This window comes from Pogona vitticeps, chromosome 2 (assembly GCF_051106095.1).
Source record: "Pogona vitticeps strain Pit_001003342236 chromosome 2, PviZW2.1, whole genome shotgun sequence".
NCBI classification, from domain to species: Eukaryota; Metazoa; Chordata; class Lepidosauria; order Squamata; family Agamidae; genus Pogona; species Pogona vitticeps.
In genome coordinates, this window is record NC_135784.1 from 218,993,880 (window position 1) to 219,013,927 (window position 20,048).

The 20,048-nt window shown below is 41.2% G+C and overlaps 1 protein-coding gene and 1 long non-coding RNA gene across 10 annotated transcripts in view; one reads left to right on the forward strand and one right to left on the reverse strand.

Annotated features, from left to right (window-relative positions):
- The window catches only part of FOCAD (focadhesin), a 249,024-nt gene that overhangs the window by 32,718 nt on the left and 196,258 nt on the right, over positions 1 to 20,048 (reverse strand). For all 6 annotated transcript variants that reach the window (XR_013541436.1, XM_078384917.1, XM_020790338.3 and 3 more), the window contains 3 exons: positions 13,399 to 13,470; positions 9,721 to 9,823; positions 8,646 to 8,726 (listed from right to left, as the gene is read on the reverse strand). Coding sequence is in view for 5 of the 6 variants with exons in the window: in XM_078384917.1 (XP_078241043.1) it covers positions 8,646 to 8,726; positions 9,721 to 9,823; positions 13,399 to 13,470 (256 nt within the window). In the remaining variant the exon portion in view is untranslated. The remainder of the gene's footprint in view (positions 1 to 8,645; positions 8,727 to 9,720; positions 9,824 to 13,398; positions 13,471 to 20,048) is intronic.
- On the forward strand, positions 116 to 17,691 carry LOC140704828 (uncharacterized). 4 transcript variants are annotated; one of them, XR_013541439.1, is made up of 3 exons: positions 116 to 165; positions 15,844 to 15,930; positions 16,091 to 17,691. It is a non-coding gene; the product is annotated as an uncharacterized LOC140704828 (long non-coding RNA). The 4 variants fall into 4 exon arrangements; XR_012084283.2 differs by lacking the exon at positions 116 to 165 and adding an exon at positions 10,107 to 12,552; XR_013541438.1 differs by lacking the exon at positions 116 to 165 and adding an exon at positions 10,107 to 12,548 and having other exon boundaries at positions 14,374 to 15,930.

Consider the following 20,048-nt stretch of genomic DNA (forward strand, 5'->3'; position numbering starts at 1 on the left):
GAAAATTCACAGTAGGATCAATGCACATTTATATCGTAGGTTGGAGAGATTATTTTCACAGCTAGTTAAAACAGAATATTTAACCAAATTAAATAAAATGTTGATCTGTTTTTATAGGCAATCTGAAGAACACCTTATTCTTAGGATCCCGGGAAATGAAAGCTGGTAAGTATTGCAAACTAAATGAGTATGATGAAGAGCATTTAATATTGCTGTGTCTCAGGTGGAGATGCCATGATTGCAGGATATATCAGTGGAGATCAGCACAGAACTTTGTGTAATTCATAGGTTTGCAGCGGTGGCATCTTGCCAAATTCCAGTATGAATTAAGGTGGAAGCTGAAATTACAAAGCAAAAATAAGGCTCCCACACCCTCATTTCTCTTGTAAAACAAATATGGGGAACAGAATCTTGGAAGACGGGGATGTCCAAAACCTTTTCTCCACCACTGTTCAATTCTTCCTGCAATTTCCTAACTGATTACTTTTAAATCTTGTCTCTAAAAGGCCAGACAGGCCCTGAAAGCTGAAGTAAGCATGGCTGAGGGAGCAGTTTCTTTGGAAGTAGAAAGGCACCAACAGAACAGACTTAAAAGCCATGGGAGTGATCTCCAGAAGCTAATTTGATTACATTTCTATCTCCCTCCAGTGAGCTCAGAGTGCTGCACAATAATTCTCCTTCATACATTATCCTTATAACAACACTGTGAGACAGAGTGGCTGGCCAAAGGTCATTCCATAAGTTGTCAAGGATTTGACATTGTCATGAAGTCCAAATTTATTAACTCAAATAGATATGTGGTGAAGATCAAGCACAGCAGGTGCTACTAATCAAGAAAAGTGTAGAGTCACGCTGTATAAGTAGATGGTGTAATGTGTAAGAAACTAATGTAATTTGTCATTGGATATTGTGAATATAAATATGTATGAAGACATGTACAATTTGGTTCAGTTTGAGGGCCTATGCTATCCTCAGCTTAACTACTCTGAGAGATCATCTCACTCAGAGGCACGAATGAGGCCAGTCTGTCTATTTGTCTATCTGTATATTTGTAAATAGACTGGTGATGGAAACGATGATGTCTGAACTGGAGAACTTGGGGAATCTAAAGACGCTAAGCAAGCTGCAATTCCTGACATAAGTTTAATGGCCCAATTATTTATTTTATTTTATTTTAATTTATTTTATTTTCAATATTTTTACTTCACCATTCTTAAAGGACCCAAGGAGGCTTGTAACAATTAAAAGACAATATTTAAAAGCCAGAATACTACAAAATACATTTAAAAGCAGCAGAGCACAGACTAATGACTATAACCTGGATCTTGAAAATCCCAGCTAAACAATCTATTCACTACGTCACTTGTGCTCTATATCTTTCTGTGAAAATGTTGAGTCTCTGCCTGTATAGAATCACAGAATCAAAGAAAACTGAAGTTGGAAGGCCATCACGTTCAACCCCCTGCTCAGCACAGGAGTACAATCAAAGGATATCTGCCAGGTGATTTTTTTTTCTTGAATGCCTCCAGTGTTGGAGTACTCACAAACTCCCAAAGTAACTGGTTAATGATCGCCCTCTGAGTACGATTCTGTAGCCAATTGTGTATCCACCTGACCCTTGATCGATCCAGCCCACACCTAGTTAGCTTGCTAATCAGGATATCATGGGGCACTTTGCCAAAAGCTTTGCTGAAGTGAAGATATACTACATCTACAGCATTCCCTCTGTCCATCAGGGAGGTGACCTGATCAAAAAACGTGATAAATGATAAATACAATCATAACTCAAATATATATATTCTGAAAGGTCACACTGTATATTTGAGTTATGATTGTATTTATCATTTATGCATATATATTTGTATCATTTATGTGTGTGTGTGTGTGTATATATATATATAAACACATTTCATCTTATTTATTTATTTATTTATTTATTTATTTATTTATTTATTTATTTATTTATTTATTTATTTATTTATTTATTAGATTTTTACCACACCCCTCTAGACAATGTCTACTTAGGGCGGCTTACATAGATAAAAACACATCAATATAACATATATAAAATCATAAAGAATACAATTAATTTATATCAGTGCCCCATCTTTTTCCAAAATTATAATGATTCTAGTGTTGAGATATAACTGTAACGACCTCCTTCTACCTCACAAAGGAAGGTCGCTACGTCACTCCACTGTTACTCTTCTGGTAGTCTGCCACCAACCATTCCCTGCAATAAGTATCTTCAGGCCGGAATGGATTTCAAACAAAATAACTAAAGTTTATTGATTGGTACATTAAGATTGGTAAAACAAATAAATCAGGTAATCACATAAGGAAAGGCTCTAGCTCACACAGACTCATATCTCCACACAATCTGATCACTATCTCATCTCAACACAAACTGATCCTCATCTAACCCTCACACACATACACACCCATATATATCACAGCTCCACCCCCTGATGTCCCGCCTTCCGACCACCATTGGATATTAACACTCCAGCCTAAACCTTGAAGGACAGGTGACATCATAGCTGTTTGTAACATACCTCCCCCCTTTATTAGTTGTTTTGTGGGGGAAAGCTAGATTGCTTTTCTCCCAAAACAACTAGGAGTAGAGTCAACACATTTCCATAAAATTACATTACCCAAATACTTACCACATTAATCATCTTTTCACTCTAAAACATCACAACACATTACAGCATTTCTTCCATTTCAAATACTTATCATCAATATTCAACATACACTTAAATTGTTCTGTTCATCAAAAAATACTTACACACAATAACTCATTTCCATATACATATACAGAACAACATTTCAACAAACCCATATTCATAAACAGTTAAACCACTTTAGCCAATTTACAAAGTCCATCTGGTCGTCTTCACTCTTCTGGTCTTCGGGATAAGGCGTCAGCCACACAGTTCATCGTCCCTTTGACTACCTTAACCTCGAAGTCGAAATCCTGTAACAGCAAAGCCCACCTCATCAGTTTACTATTGTGGGTTTTCATAGTCTTTAACCACCTCAGTGGGGAGTGGTCCGTACAAAGGATAAAATGTCTCCCCCAGATGTATGGCGATAACTTCTGAACCGCATAAACAATGGCAAGACACTCTTTCTCCACGGTAGCTAAGTGTCTCTCTCCTTTCTGAAGCTTTTTACTAAGGTAGGACACTGGATGCTGGTCTCCGTTGTCATCAGCTTGACACAAGACAGCCCCTACCCCGGCGTTGGATGCATCTGTGTACACGATAAACTCTTGGTCGAAGTCTGGGGCACGCAACACTGGATAGTGGATTAGCGCCTCCTTCAACTTCTGGAACGCCTCCTCGCAGTCACTGGTCCATGGGATGTGGTCATCAGTCTTCTTCCTTGTCAGCTCGGTCAGCGGCGCTGCCATCTCGCTGAACCTAGGAATAAATTTCCTATAGTAGCCTATCAGACCAAGAAATAATCTTACTCTTTTCTTGATATTGGGTCTAGGCCAATCACGTATTGCCTCTACCTTTGCTTCTAGGGGTTTGATTACTCCTCCCCCTACAACATGACCCAAATACTTTATTTCTGGGCTACCCAGCTGGCATTTGCTTGCTTTCACGGTTAGCCCTACCGCACTTAACCTCTGCAGTACTACTTCTAGGTGTCTTAGGTGATCTTCCCAGGTGTTACTGAAGATGCCTATGTCATCTATGTAGGCTACTGTAAAATCACTGAGCCCTTGTAAAGTCGGGTCCATCAGCCTTTGGAACGTGGCTGGCGAATTCCTTAGGCCGAAACTGAGGACTCGAAACTCAAATAAACCGAAAGGGCTACAAAAAGTGGTCTTCTCTTGATCTCTAGGATCAATCCTCACCTGCCAAAAACCCTTAACCAGGTCTAATGAAGAGATGTATCGACAACCCCCTATAGTTTCGATCAGGTTGTCCAGTCTGGGCATAGGGTAAGCATCAGGTTTGGTCACAAGGTTTAGTTTCCTATAGTCAACACAAAACCTAACACTTCCATCCGGCTTATCAACCAGAATTATCGGAGCGGACCAAGGGCTAGAAGATGGTACAATGATATTCTCCTTGAGCATTTCATCCAACTCCTTGCGCACCTTGTCCTTATATGGTCCTGTTACTCTGTATGGGGTTACTGCCTGCGGGGGTGCATCTCCAGTATGGATCCTATGCATCACTCCCTTAGCTAACCCAGGCTTGTTTGAAAAGACCTTATAATATTTGGTAACTAGCGATTTCAGTTCTCTCTGCTGATCTAGGGTGAGTGCAGGGCTGATTCTCACCTCCTCTGGGTTGTACCTAACTTCACCCCTACCTTCCCAATAAGGCAAGTCATGTTCCTCCCTATCAGCAGCTTTCATTGCGAATAAAACTCTCTGTTCCTCCCTATAGTAAGGTTTCAGAGCGTTAACATGAACTACCCTCCTGCCTTGGTGTTCTTCTTCCTCAATATTGTAGTTTAGGTCATTCATTTTTGAAATAATCCTATATGGTCCTGCCCAATTTAATTGTAGCTTGTTCCCTTTGAAAGGTTTTAACCAAAGTACCTCATCTCCAGGGCTAAACTGTCTTTCCCTCGCCTTTTTATCGTACCAGGTTTTCTGTCTAGTTTTCTGTGCATGTAGATTTTCTGAAGCTAACTCTAAATTCCTTTTCAGGTCATTCATTAGCATGTCTATGTAGGTAACTACATCTTGTGGATCATCTTCTGTGATCTGTTCCCAATTCTGTTTAATTAACTCAAGTGGTCCCTTCACTTTCCTCCCAAATAAAAGTTCAAATGGGCTAAAACCTGTACTGGCTTGCGGCACTGATCTATAAGCGAATAACAGTGATTGCAATTTCTGATCCCAGTTGTTTGGATTTTCTGCCAAGTAAGCTCTGATCATTCTCATTAGGGTCCCATTAAACTTTTCAGTTAACCCATTGCTCTGAGGATGATAGGCGGTAGTTTCTAAATGTTTAATCCCACAGATTTGCCATAATCGTTTCATGAGCTTAGAAGTAAAAGATGCTCCTAAATCTGTTATTATTTCTGAAGCAAATCCCATCCTAGACATATAACTTACTAAGGCATCAGCTACTGTGTTGGTCTCTATGTTACTTAAGGGAATAGCCTCAGGATATCTAGTGGCATGGTCCACAATAGTGAGAATAAATCTGTTTCCCCTCTTTGTGACCTTAGGCAATGGCCCTACAATGTCCACACCTATGCATTTAAATGGAGTAGAGATCACGGGTAATGGGCATAACTTGGCTTTGGTTCTGTCACGGTTGTTACCCTGTCTCTGGCAAACATCGCATCTTTGGCAGAAGTTTTTAATTTGCTTCCCTATCTCAGGCCAATAAAAGTTTTGTGCGATCCTTTGCTTGGTCTTGTTTACTCCTAAGTGTGCAGCAAATATGTCAGAGTGCCCCCTTTCTAAGATCATCTGGCGATATTTTACAGGCACCACTATCTGACCTCGAATCCCATCTCCCCCTTTTGAGATATTCGTCAGTGTCTCTCTGTATAATATTCCCTGCTTGATGTGGAACCTCTCTGGAGTTTCAGGGGTTAACTGCACTCCTGTAACTTTCTCAAAACAACTTTTCAAAGTAAGATCTTCTTTTTGTTCTTGTGAAAATATACTGCTTTTAGGTAACTCAAGTGTAACTGCTTCTGCTTCTTGTCTACCCTCATGTCTCACCTCCTGAACATCAGTAACTTCCTTAGCTGTCTCTGTTTGGTCTTGTGAACGTGTAAGAACTAACACCCTCTTAACATGTTCAGCCAAGTCTGTTCCCACAAGAACAGCGGCTGGCAGTTGCGAAGAAATCCCCACTCTCCAATTTCCCTGCCATCCTTTATAACGCACAAAAACTTCAGCTACTGGCAAAACAATTAACTCTTCCCCTATTCCCTTGATTGTCAGACTCTCCTGAGGCAATATATACTCCTGGGGTATGATATCAGGATGGCACAAGGTCACCTGTGAGCAAGTGTCCCTTAAGGCTAAATAGTCGTGATCAAAATCCCAATATTATCTCCAGCTGCCTCAAAAAGTTGAGAATTTGTTCTAACCAGAAGACAGTGTTTTATTTCAGCCAGAGGAATACTTTCATCACAGCACTCAGCTGTTGTATCAAGTGGTGCTGGTGTTGCTATGGCAACGGTCCTTTTCCTTGGCAGTAATAACATTTTTTGCTGTTCCCAGAGTATTTCTCATCAAATTTTACCTTTCCCTCCAAATTTTGTGGTCTCTGTTGTTTCTGCTCTGAGGGCTTCCCTCCAAAATGGCTACCTCCACCCTGCTGGCTCCTAACGTGTCCCTGAGAGAATCTATTATAATTTTCCCGTCTTCCTCACATTTTTCCCCTCAGAATATATTGGTTTTCTGATCTGTGTTATAAAATCTGCAATCTCTGTGGCTTCTTTCAAGTTTTTAGGCTGCCTTTCCTTGACTTGAAATTTTCATTCCCCATGTAGAAGAGAATAAAACTGCTCCAGTTCAATTCTTGAAATGTCTGCACTCCCTCCTGTGCCAACCATTTATCCAAATATCTAGCTAAAATTGCTCCTAACTGTGTGAATGTTTCATCTGTTTTTTTGGTGAGTGATCTGAATCTTTGCCTAAGCTGTTCAGCATTGATGCCATGACGGGCAAATACAAGTTTTTTATACTCAGAATAATCCTTTATTAACTCAATAGGCATTTCAGCGTACACCTCAGCCAGGCTTCCACTAATTAATGATCTCAAAATTGTCATTTTTTCTGACTCCTTTATAGAAAAATCTGTACACGTTCTCTCATAAAGGGAAAAGAAAATTTCGGGACAATCTCCCTTCTTATAGACTGGAAATTTCTTTAGGTCAGCTTTTGACAATTGACCCTCAACAGTACTTGAATTCATATTGTTGTTGTTATTTTGATTCATCAACTCAAGTCTGCGTAGCTCAAACGCCATTTTCTCTCTCTGTAATCTCTCTTCCATTTCCATTTTCTCTCTTTCAGCTTCCCTTTCCATTCGTGCTCTCTCTATTCCTAGTCTTTCCTTCTCCATTTGTGCCTCTTTTTCTATTCTTTCCCTTTCTATCTGTGCTTCAATTTCCCTCACTCTCAATTCATGAGCCTGCGCTAACTCAATTCTTCTGAGGTCTCCTAATTCTTCACTTGAAGCCCCTTTCTCCTGAACTGAGAGAATTCTTCCATCCTCCTCACTAAACTGTTCCTCAGAGACAACTGCCTCCTCAAACTGGCTTTGTTCAGTCATTTTTCTCCTTGTCAAGGGCATAATCTTTCACCCAAAAGGTTGTTTTCTACTTTCAAGCCTCAGTTTAAAAGAACACTATTTTTTTTTCTTTACTCTGAGTCTGTGAGATATACTGTCGCTGTCCTTTCCAGCACTGACAGATAGAAACAGTAACTGGGCTCCTGCCCCTTTCGCTAGGCCTCTTACTAAACAGAGTGAATTCTCTTTACTCTGTCTCTGGTACCAATCTTAATTGACACAGTTCTGCCTCTCCTCAGGCTCTGCTGTCTAAATGGAGAGTTCCCTCAGCGTTGCTGTCTTTTGGCTTCCGCTCTGTCCCCTCAGAGTTCCACTAAGCTCAGGACAGGACAGCCCCACCACAGCCTCTGCCTTTTGGGTCACTCTTCCCACAAAGATGGTCACCTCAGAGCTTCCCTATCTTAGTCCCCAGTCTGAGTTTCAGCGCCCCTCTACTAGACTTTCTCCCCTTGAGACAAGTCCTAGAAGGTCACCCACGCGTCCACTCGGACGTCCCTGACTAAAATACCCTTGCTCTGGGCGCGATTCAGCCAAGGCTTCACTGGATCTCTTCGTATCCCACAAGCTGGCACCAAATTTTTGTAACAACCTCCTTCTACCTCACAAAGGAAGGTCGCTACGTCACTCCACTGTTACTCTTCTGGTAGTCTGCCACCAACCATTCCCTGCAATAAGTATCTTCAGGCCGGAATGGATTTTAAACAAAATAACTAAAGTTTATTGATTGGTACATTAAGATTGGTAAAACAAATAAATCAGGTAATCACATAAGGAAAGGCTCTAGCTCACACAGACTCATATCTCCACACAATCTGATCACTATCTCATCTCAACACAAACTCATCCTCATCTAACCCTCTCACACACACACCCATATATATCACAGCTCCACCCCCTGATGTCCCGCCTTCCGACCACCATTGGATATTAACACTCCAGCCTAAACCTTGAAGGACAGGTGACATCATAGCTGTTTGTAACAATAACTTCTACGTTTAGTAAATATGTGTTATATAAAAGGGTCACGGATGACATTAAAACTGTTTTCTTTTGATAATTCTTTTCTAACTTTCAGTTCACAAGTTAATTTATCATTATTAGCTAGATTCCACATCTCATTATACCATTCTTCCAACCTCAATTGATTGTTGGGGCTCCTTTTTTTAAATAAACACAAGCATAGTGTCAATGAGAAGTTATTTTTGAAGACATTATGCAATGACAGAAATGCGTTTGTACCATGCTTTCAGCACTGACAGATCAACGTATGATTTTCAGCAATAATAAGGCAAAGAGTATACATCCCACTTAAGCCACAGAATAAATATTCCTCCAACTTGAGTGTTTTTGGCTTACCTTTCTTTCCACCTTCAATGACAAAGTCAACTGCAGCCCTGAGGAAGCTTTTCTCAGACAGGTAGCTAAAGTCTGGAGGAACTGTGAAGACAATGTTATATTGAATACCCATCAGACCAACTGTTTGTCTCACGCCATAGTGAAAAATAATAATTGATAGGGTGACAGTGGAACACAGAAAGATGCCATATATATATCAGAATACTGATCCATAGATAGATAGATAGATAGATAGATAGATAGATAGATAGATAGATAGATAGATAGATAGATAGATAGATAGATAGATAGATAGATAGATAGATAGATAGATAGATAGATAGATAGATAGTCAGAATACTGAACCATTCATCTCCACTTGTTTCTGGATTGCAAAACCCATAGTCTGTCACCATTGGCTATGCTGTCTAGGGGAGATGGGCAGTGAATCCCAAAAATATCTGGAGGACAATAGTTACTATCTACTCTGACTGGCACCACCTCTGTAGGCTTTCAGATAGCAGTCTTTCCCAGACATATCTGAAGATACTAAGGCTTAAACCATGAATCATTTTCTGCACCAAGTATAGTCTCTACCACAGAGCGATAGTCCTTCCTCTTTCCCTGACAATGTTCTTGGGCAATAGTTGCTTCTCCATGATCGCTGAAAAGTACATTAAAAAGTCATTCCCAACCTGCTCCAACACATCTTCTTCTCAGTGAACTGGAGATTCTAAAATAGATCAACTGGTAAGACTGACCTTTATACATTAAAAAAATTCAAATAATGTCACTCGAATACATAGACTTTGGTAGGCAATAAAGCCACTATCTGATGGCTTCAGGATGCCCATTAATTACAGTTAATTCAACATGTTGCTTTGAATATCTTCCAGAACTCGCCTGAACAAGGAAGGGGTGACAGGAAATTTGTACCTGCACTAAAACAATCAAATGACTGATTCCTCATTGAATTTGTGGCACTGAAAAATTAATTCAACCTTAATTTGTCAGTAGGAAAAATTTCAAAGCAAAAATTTTCACAAGTGCCTTCTGAATCTGAATCACCCACAACATAGTATTCTGCTAGACTTACCAGAGGTCCGACTCTGGTTTGCAGACACACTGGAGAAATGAAGATGTCCCAATAGCCATGCGGCATTTGTCTGAAGGCCAATCACTCCAGAGAAGCTGATTATCTGTAAGTATAACCATCACATGTGAAGCAACAGTGAAACTTCTATTATGTGAATCCAACATCATCAAGCTAAGGATCAATAAAATATTCTGGAACTCAAATAAAGGCACCAAAGAATTGATATCATGGATATGCTGTTTGTTTTTTTAAAAAAGTACCTCACCTTTCTCCTTTAAAAGGACTCAAGGCAGCTTACATCATTAAGAGACAATTTTTCAAGCTAAAAGAAATAAGCATACAAATACTAAAAAAGATCCAACAAATACCACTCTAATAAATGGTAAACAAAAGCAATACTAAAACACATTAAAGGGAGTAAGGCACAACAATCCATTCAAAAAATCCCACTCAAGCAGCCAGTCACTTAGGGAAAGCTTGCCTAAAGAGGAAGATATTTGCCTGCTTGCAGAAGGACAGCAAAGATGGAGCCAACCTGGCCTCCGGTGGGAGGGAGTTCCAAACTTTGGGAGCAACAATAGAGAAAACATTCTCCTATGTCTCCACGAATCACACCTATGAGAGTGGTGGGACTGAGAGAAAGGCTTCTCCTGATGATCTTAACACCCAAGCAGGCTCATAAAAGGGGGTTCTGTTCCTTGAGATAGCTAGCACCCAAACAGTTTAGGGCTTTATAGATTTAAACCAGCCTGGGTTTTGAATTGTGCCTGGACATGGATCAACAGCCAGTGGAGCTGCTGTAGCAGGAGGGTTATGTGATCCCTGTGACCAGCCCCAGTTAGCAATGTGGCGGCCATGTTTTGGACCCGCTGAAGTTTCCAAAGACATTCCAGAGGCAACCCCAAGTACAGCATGTTCTTTTAGAAAACGTCTACCCAAACCTCATAAATCGATCGAGATTATCTCTGATGTTGTCCCTTTGATACAAAAGCCATTTCTCCCCTGCCCAATACCTTCGCACATTCCATATACATTCAAACATTAGTGTCTTCCACAGATTAGAAGAAAACAGTTGCCATTTTCATGTTTAATAAAATGATTGCTGTTACTATAGCTAATGGGACCAAATCTTCATGTTTTTTTAAGCATAGCTTAAGAGTAGCAAACACAGTACAAAAGAGAGAAAGGCTTCTCCTGATTATCTTAACACCAAAGCAGGCTTGTAAATAGAAACATAGTCCTTGAGATAGCTTGGACCCAAGTTGTTTAAGGCTTTATAGGTTAGATCCAGCACTTTTAATTGTGCCCAGAAACATATCAGCAGCCAGCAGAGCTGCTGTAAGAGTGGGGTTATGTGATCCCTGTAACCAGCCCCAATCAGCAATCGGGCTGCTATGTTCTGGATCCGTTGATGTTTCCTGACACTTTCCACAGGCAGCCCCACACAGAATGAATTACAGTAATCCAGCTGGAATGGAACTAAGGCATGTGTCACCATAGTTAGATCTCTGCAGGAATAGACATAGCTGGTGCACTAGTTTTAATTGTGCAGAGGCACTCCTAGCCATCACTGAAACCTGGGCATCCAGGCTCAGAGATGAATCCAGGAGCACCTCCAAGCTGCACACCTGTGTTTTCAGATGAAATGTAAACCCATCCAGCACAGGCTGCATCTCTACACCTTGATCTGCCTTTTGACTTACCAGGAGCACCTCTGTCTTGTCTGGATTAAGTTTCAGTTTAATCACCCTCAGCCAGTCCATGACTGAAATCAGACATGGATCTAGGGCTGAAACGGCTTCTTCAAATGTAGATGCCAATGAGTGGTACAGTTGTTGTCATGTGATATCAATTTGACCCCACTTTATGGCAACCCTTTGAATGAGAAATCTCCAGGGATATACAACTGGCTAATTAAGGCAACACGTAATTTTTCCACTGATGCCAGACTGGTCTGAGAAAACAATTTGCAAATGGAACTTCCACCTCCAGATTGGCATTGAATTTGGTCTTTAAAACTAGACTGGTGTTCCTTAAAGAAAATGTGTTAAAAGCAGTGCATGAATGACACCTATGTGTCCTATTAAATAAGTCAAGTTTGTAAGGGGACTTTCACCAAAGTGCCAGTGGGGATGCATCCAACACTAGACTGTACAGAAATGAAAGGCTTTACTACTGTCTGTGGTCACTGGTTAAAAAAAAAGATTTGATAGCTCTTTTGCTCATAGCAGCAATAGTAGAAATTGCTTAGAAATGGAAATTATTCAGTGATTTTAATATTACCTCTCGACTTAAAAGGATCTGGCAGTTAGCCTTAACAAAAAGATAAATGTACAGTATAGAAGTTTGTCTTTCATTTATGCAATATTTGAGTACAGACAATGTGCAGTTTGGCCCCTAGTTGACCAACTTTATATCTGAAAGACTCATATTAAATGCTTGACACTTAACTTCCTCTCTGGGAATAGGACTAGCCAGATGTTCAGTGGGAAGAGATGATTTTGTTTATCATAATTATTGTCCAGCTCTAACACTGTTGTTTCAGTTGCCTCATTTCTGTTTTTTAATAAATGATTTTTTTAAAAAAAAATTAAAATACTTTGTATTAGCTATATAAATAAGGCACTGTGTATCTTTATAATTCATACACAAAGCCATGACAGCCACATTACTTATGTATCTAGACCAGGAGTGGAAACATTTTGAGTATCAGCTCCTTTCAGCGCCTGCCAATATGACCAATGATCAGGGATTATGAATGATGACGTACAAACCATCTGGAGATCTGACCGTTCAAGGTCTAGATGACTGGACCTTGTCATTCTGGAGTAGGTATATCCTTTAATTATGAATAATGGGATTATTTTGGAAAAACGGTTGGAGAGTGGTAGACTTGACATAAGCAATTGATTTGCCCACCACAACTCAGATCCCCATGAACATTGTCCCCTGAAGAAATGTGTCTACTTAATCATGTTCCACACTCGAGAAAGAGGAAGAAATCAGCTATAGAAACTGTTTGTGAGTCATGATGTAAATGACCACATGGTTATCTTGAATGAGACAACACAATTGGAACAAGCAACCTTCTGAAGCCCTCATTGTCAAGCATGTTTCTGTGATTAACTTGTGACAGAGAACTACAGAAAACATTGTAGTTGTGTGACACCATTAATTTTACTCCAAAATTTTTAAGTTTTTATTTATTTATTTATTTATTTATTGGATTTATATACCGCCCCATAGCGCTACAAGCACTCTCCGGGCGGTTTACAATTTTAATTATAAAGGCTACACATTGCCCCCCCAGCAAGCTGGGTACTCATTTTACCGACCTCGGAAGGATGGAAGGCTGAGTCAACCTTGAGCCGGCTACCTGGGATTTGAACCCCAGGTCGTGAGCACAGTTTTAGCTGCAGTACAGCGTTTTAACCACTGCGCCACGAGGCTCTTTTTTTCCTATTGTATTCATATGCAAGTGAGAATTAAGTACTTACTTCTTTTAATAGAAGGCCAAGGGACAATAGACCAGGTTAAACCAAACACTGCTGAGAAGGTTGCACTGGGAGCTATAGCAAGCAAGATGAGGAAAGGCAGTCTCTTTCATGACTGTTTTCCGAAGATTTTTTTTAACCATGCAAAACATTCCACATTACATCATCACAGCAATGTTCTCACCTGGCTCAGGGTTCTTATGACTTCATTGAGTTTGCTTTGAAATTGGGAAGATTGGATAGACTCAGTTTTCAGCTGCCAAAGAAAGAATGGAGAGGGATAGGAGAAGAAAACCATGTCATAATTTATGAAGTCCTTAAGATAAGAAGTCAAACATGAAAATTTCCCACAGCAGTCTTGTGAGATGGGGATAGGAAAGAACACAAGGAGGACTACATATACACCAGTACATATACTGGGTAAAATTTATATTTCTTTCTTCAGGTATTCAAAAAATACTCCTGTATCATTTTCTATTACTATTCACAGATTGCCCTTAATGAAATAAAGTACAACTGTGTAACAACCTGGCAAATTTTAAAACCATCAGGAGCACTTTCTAATAATGCTGGCTTTGCTTTAGTAATAAACTTATCTTGAAATCATGTAGCTGATTAAGCAAAATATAGCTGTGTAGAAAGCCAAGCCATTGAACTTAACAGCTTTTGAAAAACAGCATTCTAGTTCTTTTTCAGGTATTTTGTGTGTTCTGCATCCCCTTCTCTTCTCTGTAAGCTTCCTGGGGGAAAAAGTAAGTCACCTATATATATATAAGGTGACTATATATCTATATCTATATTTATATCTATATCTATCTATCTATCTATCTATCTATCTATCTATCTATCTATCTATCTATCTATCTATCTATCTATCTATCTATCTATCTATCTATCTATCTATCTATCTATCTATCTATCTATCTATCTATCTATCTATCTATCTATCTATCTATCTATCTATATTTACACTACGTAAACTGGTGATGCATCAAGGACAACATATTTCTTTATATCCAAACCGTCAACAGTTAATTTGAGGCATGATGTTGAAACAGAGGTTTGTGGATATATGAAATGCCAGACAGACTTATAAATGGACTTCAAAGTAATTGACTCTTTTTGAAAAGTAATTTCTTTTAAATAATTTTTTTCCTAGCAGGTAGCTATGTAGGTCTGTTGAAGCAGCAACAACAACGAGTCTTCTATCAGCTTAATTTTCAAGGTGCCTCACAGGATTCTTTGCGGCCTTTAAATAGTGAGATAATTATTTGGTAATTAATATCAATATTTAAAGATTATGCATTCACTTTTCCTCAAAATGCTTTCTAAAAATAGCACTCCGACCTCTGCATATTTACACTGTGTCTGTCAAAAGGAATACATCTTAGTTACTCATTATACTTTATAAAAAAGTCATCACAGAAGCAGAAACGACAGGTTACCCACCTGTAATTGTAGTTCTTCGAGTGGACCTCTGTGATTCACACCCTTGGTGATTTGTGCCTGCATGGAGCCTCATCGGAAGATTCTAGAGCTTCTGCGGTAGCAATAAACACACTAGAATAAGCCCCTCCTCACCTGTATAAGTACCTTGGCACCAAGCATCCCCTTTCAGTTGTATCAACCACCACTTAATAGTAAGCAGAAATGTGTGACAGAGGGGAGGACGGGCAAGATGTGTGAATCACAGAGGTCCACTCAAAGGACTACAATTACAGGTAGGTAACCTGCCCTTCTTCATGGCCCTTGTGAATCACACTCTGGGTGACTAATAAGCTGTCTTTACCCAGAGGCAGGGTGTCATGCCAAGGTAGGGGCTAGAACAGCACGTCCAAAGGCTGTGCCCAAGTGGCAGAGGTGCAGATGTCTGGAAGAGGTGCACTGTAGAAGCTGCCACTGCCCTGGTGGAATGAAGGCAAACCACTCTAGGAGCTGGTTGTCAAGCAAGTTGATAAAGCTGGGCGACCCATGGTTGAGGCGACCCATCTGGATATAGATTGGGAAGTCGCCTGACGGCCTTTAGTAGGTACTTGATGGCTTATGAAAAGACAAGGTGACTGTCGAAAAGGTTGAGTACATTAGATAAAAAGGTGATAGGGAAAAAAAAGGAAGGACAATTGGCTGGGAGAGATGAAATTGAAAGACAACTTTGGGAAGGAAGAAAATGTCCATGAATAACTTCACCCTATCAGGGAAAAATTGTAGATAAGGGTAGTCATAGCGTAAGGCTGCCAAATCACTAGCTCGGTGTCGATGGCTACGAGAAAAGCTGTTTTAAAGGTGAGGAGTCTTAAGTTAGTTGTAGCTAAAGGCTCAAAAGGAGCTTTGTTAAGCTGTCTCAAAACAGGAGTTAGCAACCATTGTGGAAAGGGAGGTCGAGTATCGGGATAGATATGAGAGAGACCTTTAAGAAAACGTTTCATTATTGGATGTTTGAAGAAATTTGCTGCTGAAGAATTTGGAAGTTGGTATGATACCTTGCTGAAAAGTAGACTCAAGAATGAGATGGGAGAGAGCCTTGGATTTTAGATGTAGGAGGAAGCGGAGGGCAGTGGAAAGTGATGGTTTGACAGAAGATAATGAGGAAGATTTAGTAAAAAAAAAATTTTTTTTCCCATTTATACAGGTAGGCCTTTCTTGTGGATTTTTTTTGGCCTGATGAAGAATGTTCATTAGTGAGGGGGAATCCTCCATGCTGCCAGGTGCAGAACAGGTAAGTTCAGGTGTAGGATTTGGGAGTTGTTCTGTGTGAGAAGGTGTAGCAGGCGGGAGAGGTGGAGAATGTCTGATGGGAGATTGTGGAGAACTGGGAACCAAGTCTGTCTTGGCCACCAAGGGGCTATAATGATGGCATTGGTTTTGTCTTGTTGTAGACAGATGACAACTTTGTGGAGGAGAGAGAATGGCGGAAAAATATAGGTAAGGGTCTTGGGCCAACAGCCGACAAACACGTCTCCCTGGGAGTGTTTGCCTATCCCCGCTCGGGAGCAGTACAGTTGCCATTTCTGATTCGTTCCGGAGGCAAAGAGATCAAGAGTCGGTGTGCCCCATTTCCGGCATAGTTGACGGAATGCTCATAGATCTAGCTCCCCCTCATGAGCTTGGGCATCTGTGTGGCTGAGTGAGTCTGCTAGGTCGTTGTCTTGACCAGCAATGTGTAAGGCTGTGAGGCAGATGTGATGTTGTAGACACCACTCCCAGAGGTCGACCGCTATGTACAGGAGATTTGGGGAATGGGTGCCACCTTGTTTAAGGATATAGTACAGTGCCTTGGTGTTGATGGCAATCTGTACCATTTTTCCCACAAGGTTTCTGAAAGCTTTGCAGGCTTTTATGACTGCTAGTAGCTCCAACTCACTTATGTGGAGCAGTTTCTTTCTGTGAAACCATTTGGCATGGACCGTGAGGGATCTGCAATGAGCCCCCCCAGCCAGTGCAACTGGTGTCGGTAGTGACTTGTATTCACGGGTGAGGTTGATGGAATGGTCGCCCGATAGAAAGGTTGGTATGGGAACGCCACCATTGAAGCTGAGAGGCGATTTCTGGAGTGACTCTTAGGAGAGTGTGAGGACAGTCTGTTAGTGGATCGAACAGGGCCAGAAACCAGGACTGGAGAGATCTCATTTTCAGATGTACATGTTGTACAACTGACATCATAGAGGCCATGGTGCCTAGAACTCATTGTACCATTAATGCAGGTATCAAGGCATGAGGAATGAAACGGTGAAGTAAGGTGATGAGAGTCTGTCTCTTTTCTGAAGGAAGGCACGAGCTTGTGTGGAGCCTATAAGTGCGCCTATGTAATGTACAGCCTTTGTAGGTTTTAATTTTGATTTCAGTTCGTTGACAGTTAGACCGAGATTGTGAAGAAGGACGAGGGTGAAACAGGTGCTACAAGGAGCCAGACATTGATATATGGAAAGATGAGAATGTTTTGAAGTCTGAGGTAAGCAGCAACCACTGCCATGCACTTGGTGAATACTCTTGGAGCTGTTGCAAGGTTGAATGGGAGCTTTTTGAATTGGTATGCTTGTGATCTAAGTTGGAAACGAAGGAATTTTCTGTGGGGGGATGTATAGAAATATGAAAGTAAGCATCCTTTAGGTCTATGCCGGTGAACCCGTTTTTGTTTTTGTTTTTTTTTGTTGTTTTTTTGAAGTAAGGGAAGAACTGATTCTAGAGTAACCATACGGAATTTTGTGGTAATGATGTAGTCGTTTAATCTTCTCAAATCTAGAATAGGATGAATCCCCCGTCCTTTTGGGGGAAGGTAAAACAGCAAGAGAGAAACCCCCTGTTCTTTTGATAGACAGGCTGTATGGCATCTTTGAGGAGTAAATTTGTTATATCTTCTTGCAGAGGTTGTGATGGAGGGGTGATGACATATGTTACCGGAGGAAGTTCAATGAAATGGATGTGGTAACCATTTTTGATGATGGAGAATATCCAGAATCTGTGGTGATGGATTCCCATGCCTGTAGGTGTTTCTAAAAGGAAGGGTTGGTGGGGTGGGTCATGATCTTGGTCAGGGAGCATCAAACATGGTGTTTAGGTTTCCAGTCATTTTGCCTAGTGGCAGACTGTTGCTGGGGTTTGGCTCTTTGGTTTTTTAAGTATGAAGTGTGAGAGGTTTGTCTTGGAGGATCTCATTGGAATGTCTGGTATGAGTTATAAGATCATCTCCATTGATTTTGTTGAGGATGTTGCTGGTAAGAAGGGTAGACTCCCCAGCATCTGGCTGCTGAACATTTCTTTTGTACATTGTCTAGTATATCATTGGTTTCAGCATGAAAGAGACCTGCTCCATCAAAGGGAAGGTCTTCAATACGTGCCTGAGCATCTTCAGCTAAGCCGGCTGTTCTGAGCCAAGAAAAACGGCATAGAGCTACTGAAGTGGCCATGCACTTGGCTGTAGCATCTACAGTGTGGTGGGTGGAAAGCATCTGTTGGTTAGCAACAGAGAGAACTTCTTGTTGGAAGGTTTGAGCTAGTATCTTTTTATCCTCTGGTAGGGATTCAATAAAGGTGGACATATTGTCCCAGAGGAAGCATTGGTAAGCTCCCATGGTGCCTTGATAATCAGCGACTCTCTTGGTGAAGGCTGCAGAATAGTAAAGCCATCTACCCATAGAGTCTACTTGTTGACTGTCTTTATTTGGTGGTATAAGAAATTGTCAGTGTTGAGATCTCGATTGTGAGGCTGGTTGTTTCTGAAGGAAAATGGCTCCTGGGTCATGGATTCTATAGAGGTTATCAATCTGTATTGGTATGGGAGGAAGCTGGCTTTGTCCATGACTTCTGTGCAGTACTAAGGAGAGATGGCAACATTGATATGTGTACCAGAGTGGTTGTATTTTTAGAGATCGGATCATATAGGTAATCAGCTGGTTCTGTCAACGGTTGGTGGATTTGAAGATCAAGGGATTTAGCCATGTGAATCATAAGTTGGGCATAAGTCTTGAAATCCTCTGCCGGTGATGGCGGGTTGGTGTTAACAGTATCTGACTCTGGGGAGGTAAGTAATACTGATGGAGACTGCGGTCGAGAACCATGGTCAGAGCCTTCGGAGTCAACGGACTGTTGATCAACTTTGTTGTAGAGAGGCTGAGCTTTATAGTATTGCCAGTTATGAGTTGAAATAGATGGAGGTGGCATGTCCATGGACATCTGTCGATGTTGAGGATTGTTGACATCAAAAGGTGGTGGTTGAGTGTCCGTGGACCTCGTTTGGTAGGGATGGACCTCGGTGTCGAGCCTGGTGTTGTAACAGCGCTGGGGTCGATAACTTGGATTTACTGGAGGACAGGAACTTTGTGGAGGTAATGGAATGGAACGTGTGTCCATGGACCAGGATGGATATTAAGGATCGTCTATATCAGAGCCTGTGTCCCTGTGATGTCAAAATGGAGGTGGCTGATGCTATGGCATAGCAGTAGAATAAACGGATGCTGGCGATGCTGAGCATGAGTGGTCTCCATCATCTAGTCTAGTAGCAAAGTATCAGGAGGCTGGGGCTGCAAAAGCCTCACGTGCAGAAGAAAACTGCTTGACCGTTCTGGGCTTTTTCAGTACCAGGTGGAGAGCAGGTTGAAGTATAGCAATGTCTTGGTGACATGACTGTTTTGACACCAATGGCTGTCAAAAGGTAGGCTGACTGCTAGATGGTATTATCGAACTGGGTAAACTACGTGGTCAACTAGTCGGTGCAGTTTGTTGAACAGAGCGTTGGCTGAGGCAAAGGGCAACCCGATATATGTGCTAAGCGTGTGTTTGAAACACACATGATGAAGCAAGGTGTTGAGATTGGTGATGTTGATGGTTCTGGTTGAGGATCGGTGGGCGATCCGAGGGCATCAAACATGGAATGGTGTTGAGCTGTTCAGGATGAGGATCATCGGGCGAGACAATAACCGAAAGATTGCTGGAAGGAATAGAAGGTTGTGGACTGGGAGGAGAGGACATTAGGCAGTCAACTCTATCATCCCATTCTGGAGACTGAGAACATGGTTGATGGGACGGGAGTCCATCATCATCTGAAGGAGAACCAACCAAAATTGTTTCAGAGAGTTGTTGTGGTTGTGGTGGGATGGTTGCAGGCTTAGACTGTTCAGCTCTTTTTGGAGGAGCAGGCTCCAGAGCCAAAACAGTTTCAGTAGGTCTTAGACGTTTAGAAGTCGTTTTTGACATCGAGGACTTCGGTATCGAGGATTTTGATTTGTGTGTCTTAGACGATGTAGATGGAGTATCAGAGTGAGCTGGTGTAGCCGATGGGCATTGTTTCGATGATTCAGCAATGGCTTTTCCCATCGCTTTGGTTTGGGAAGTGGCCCT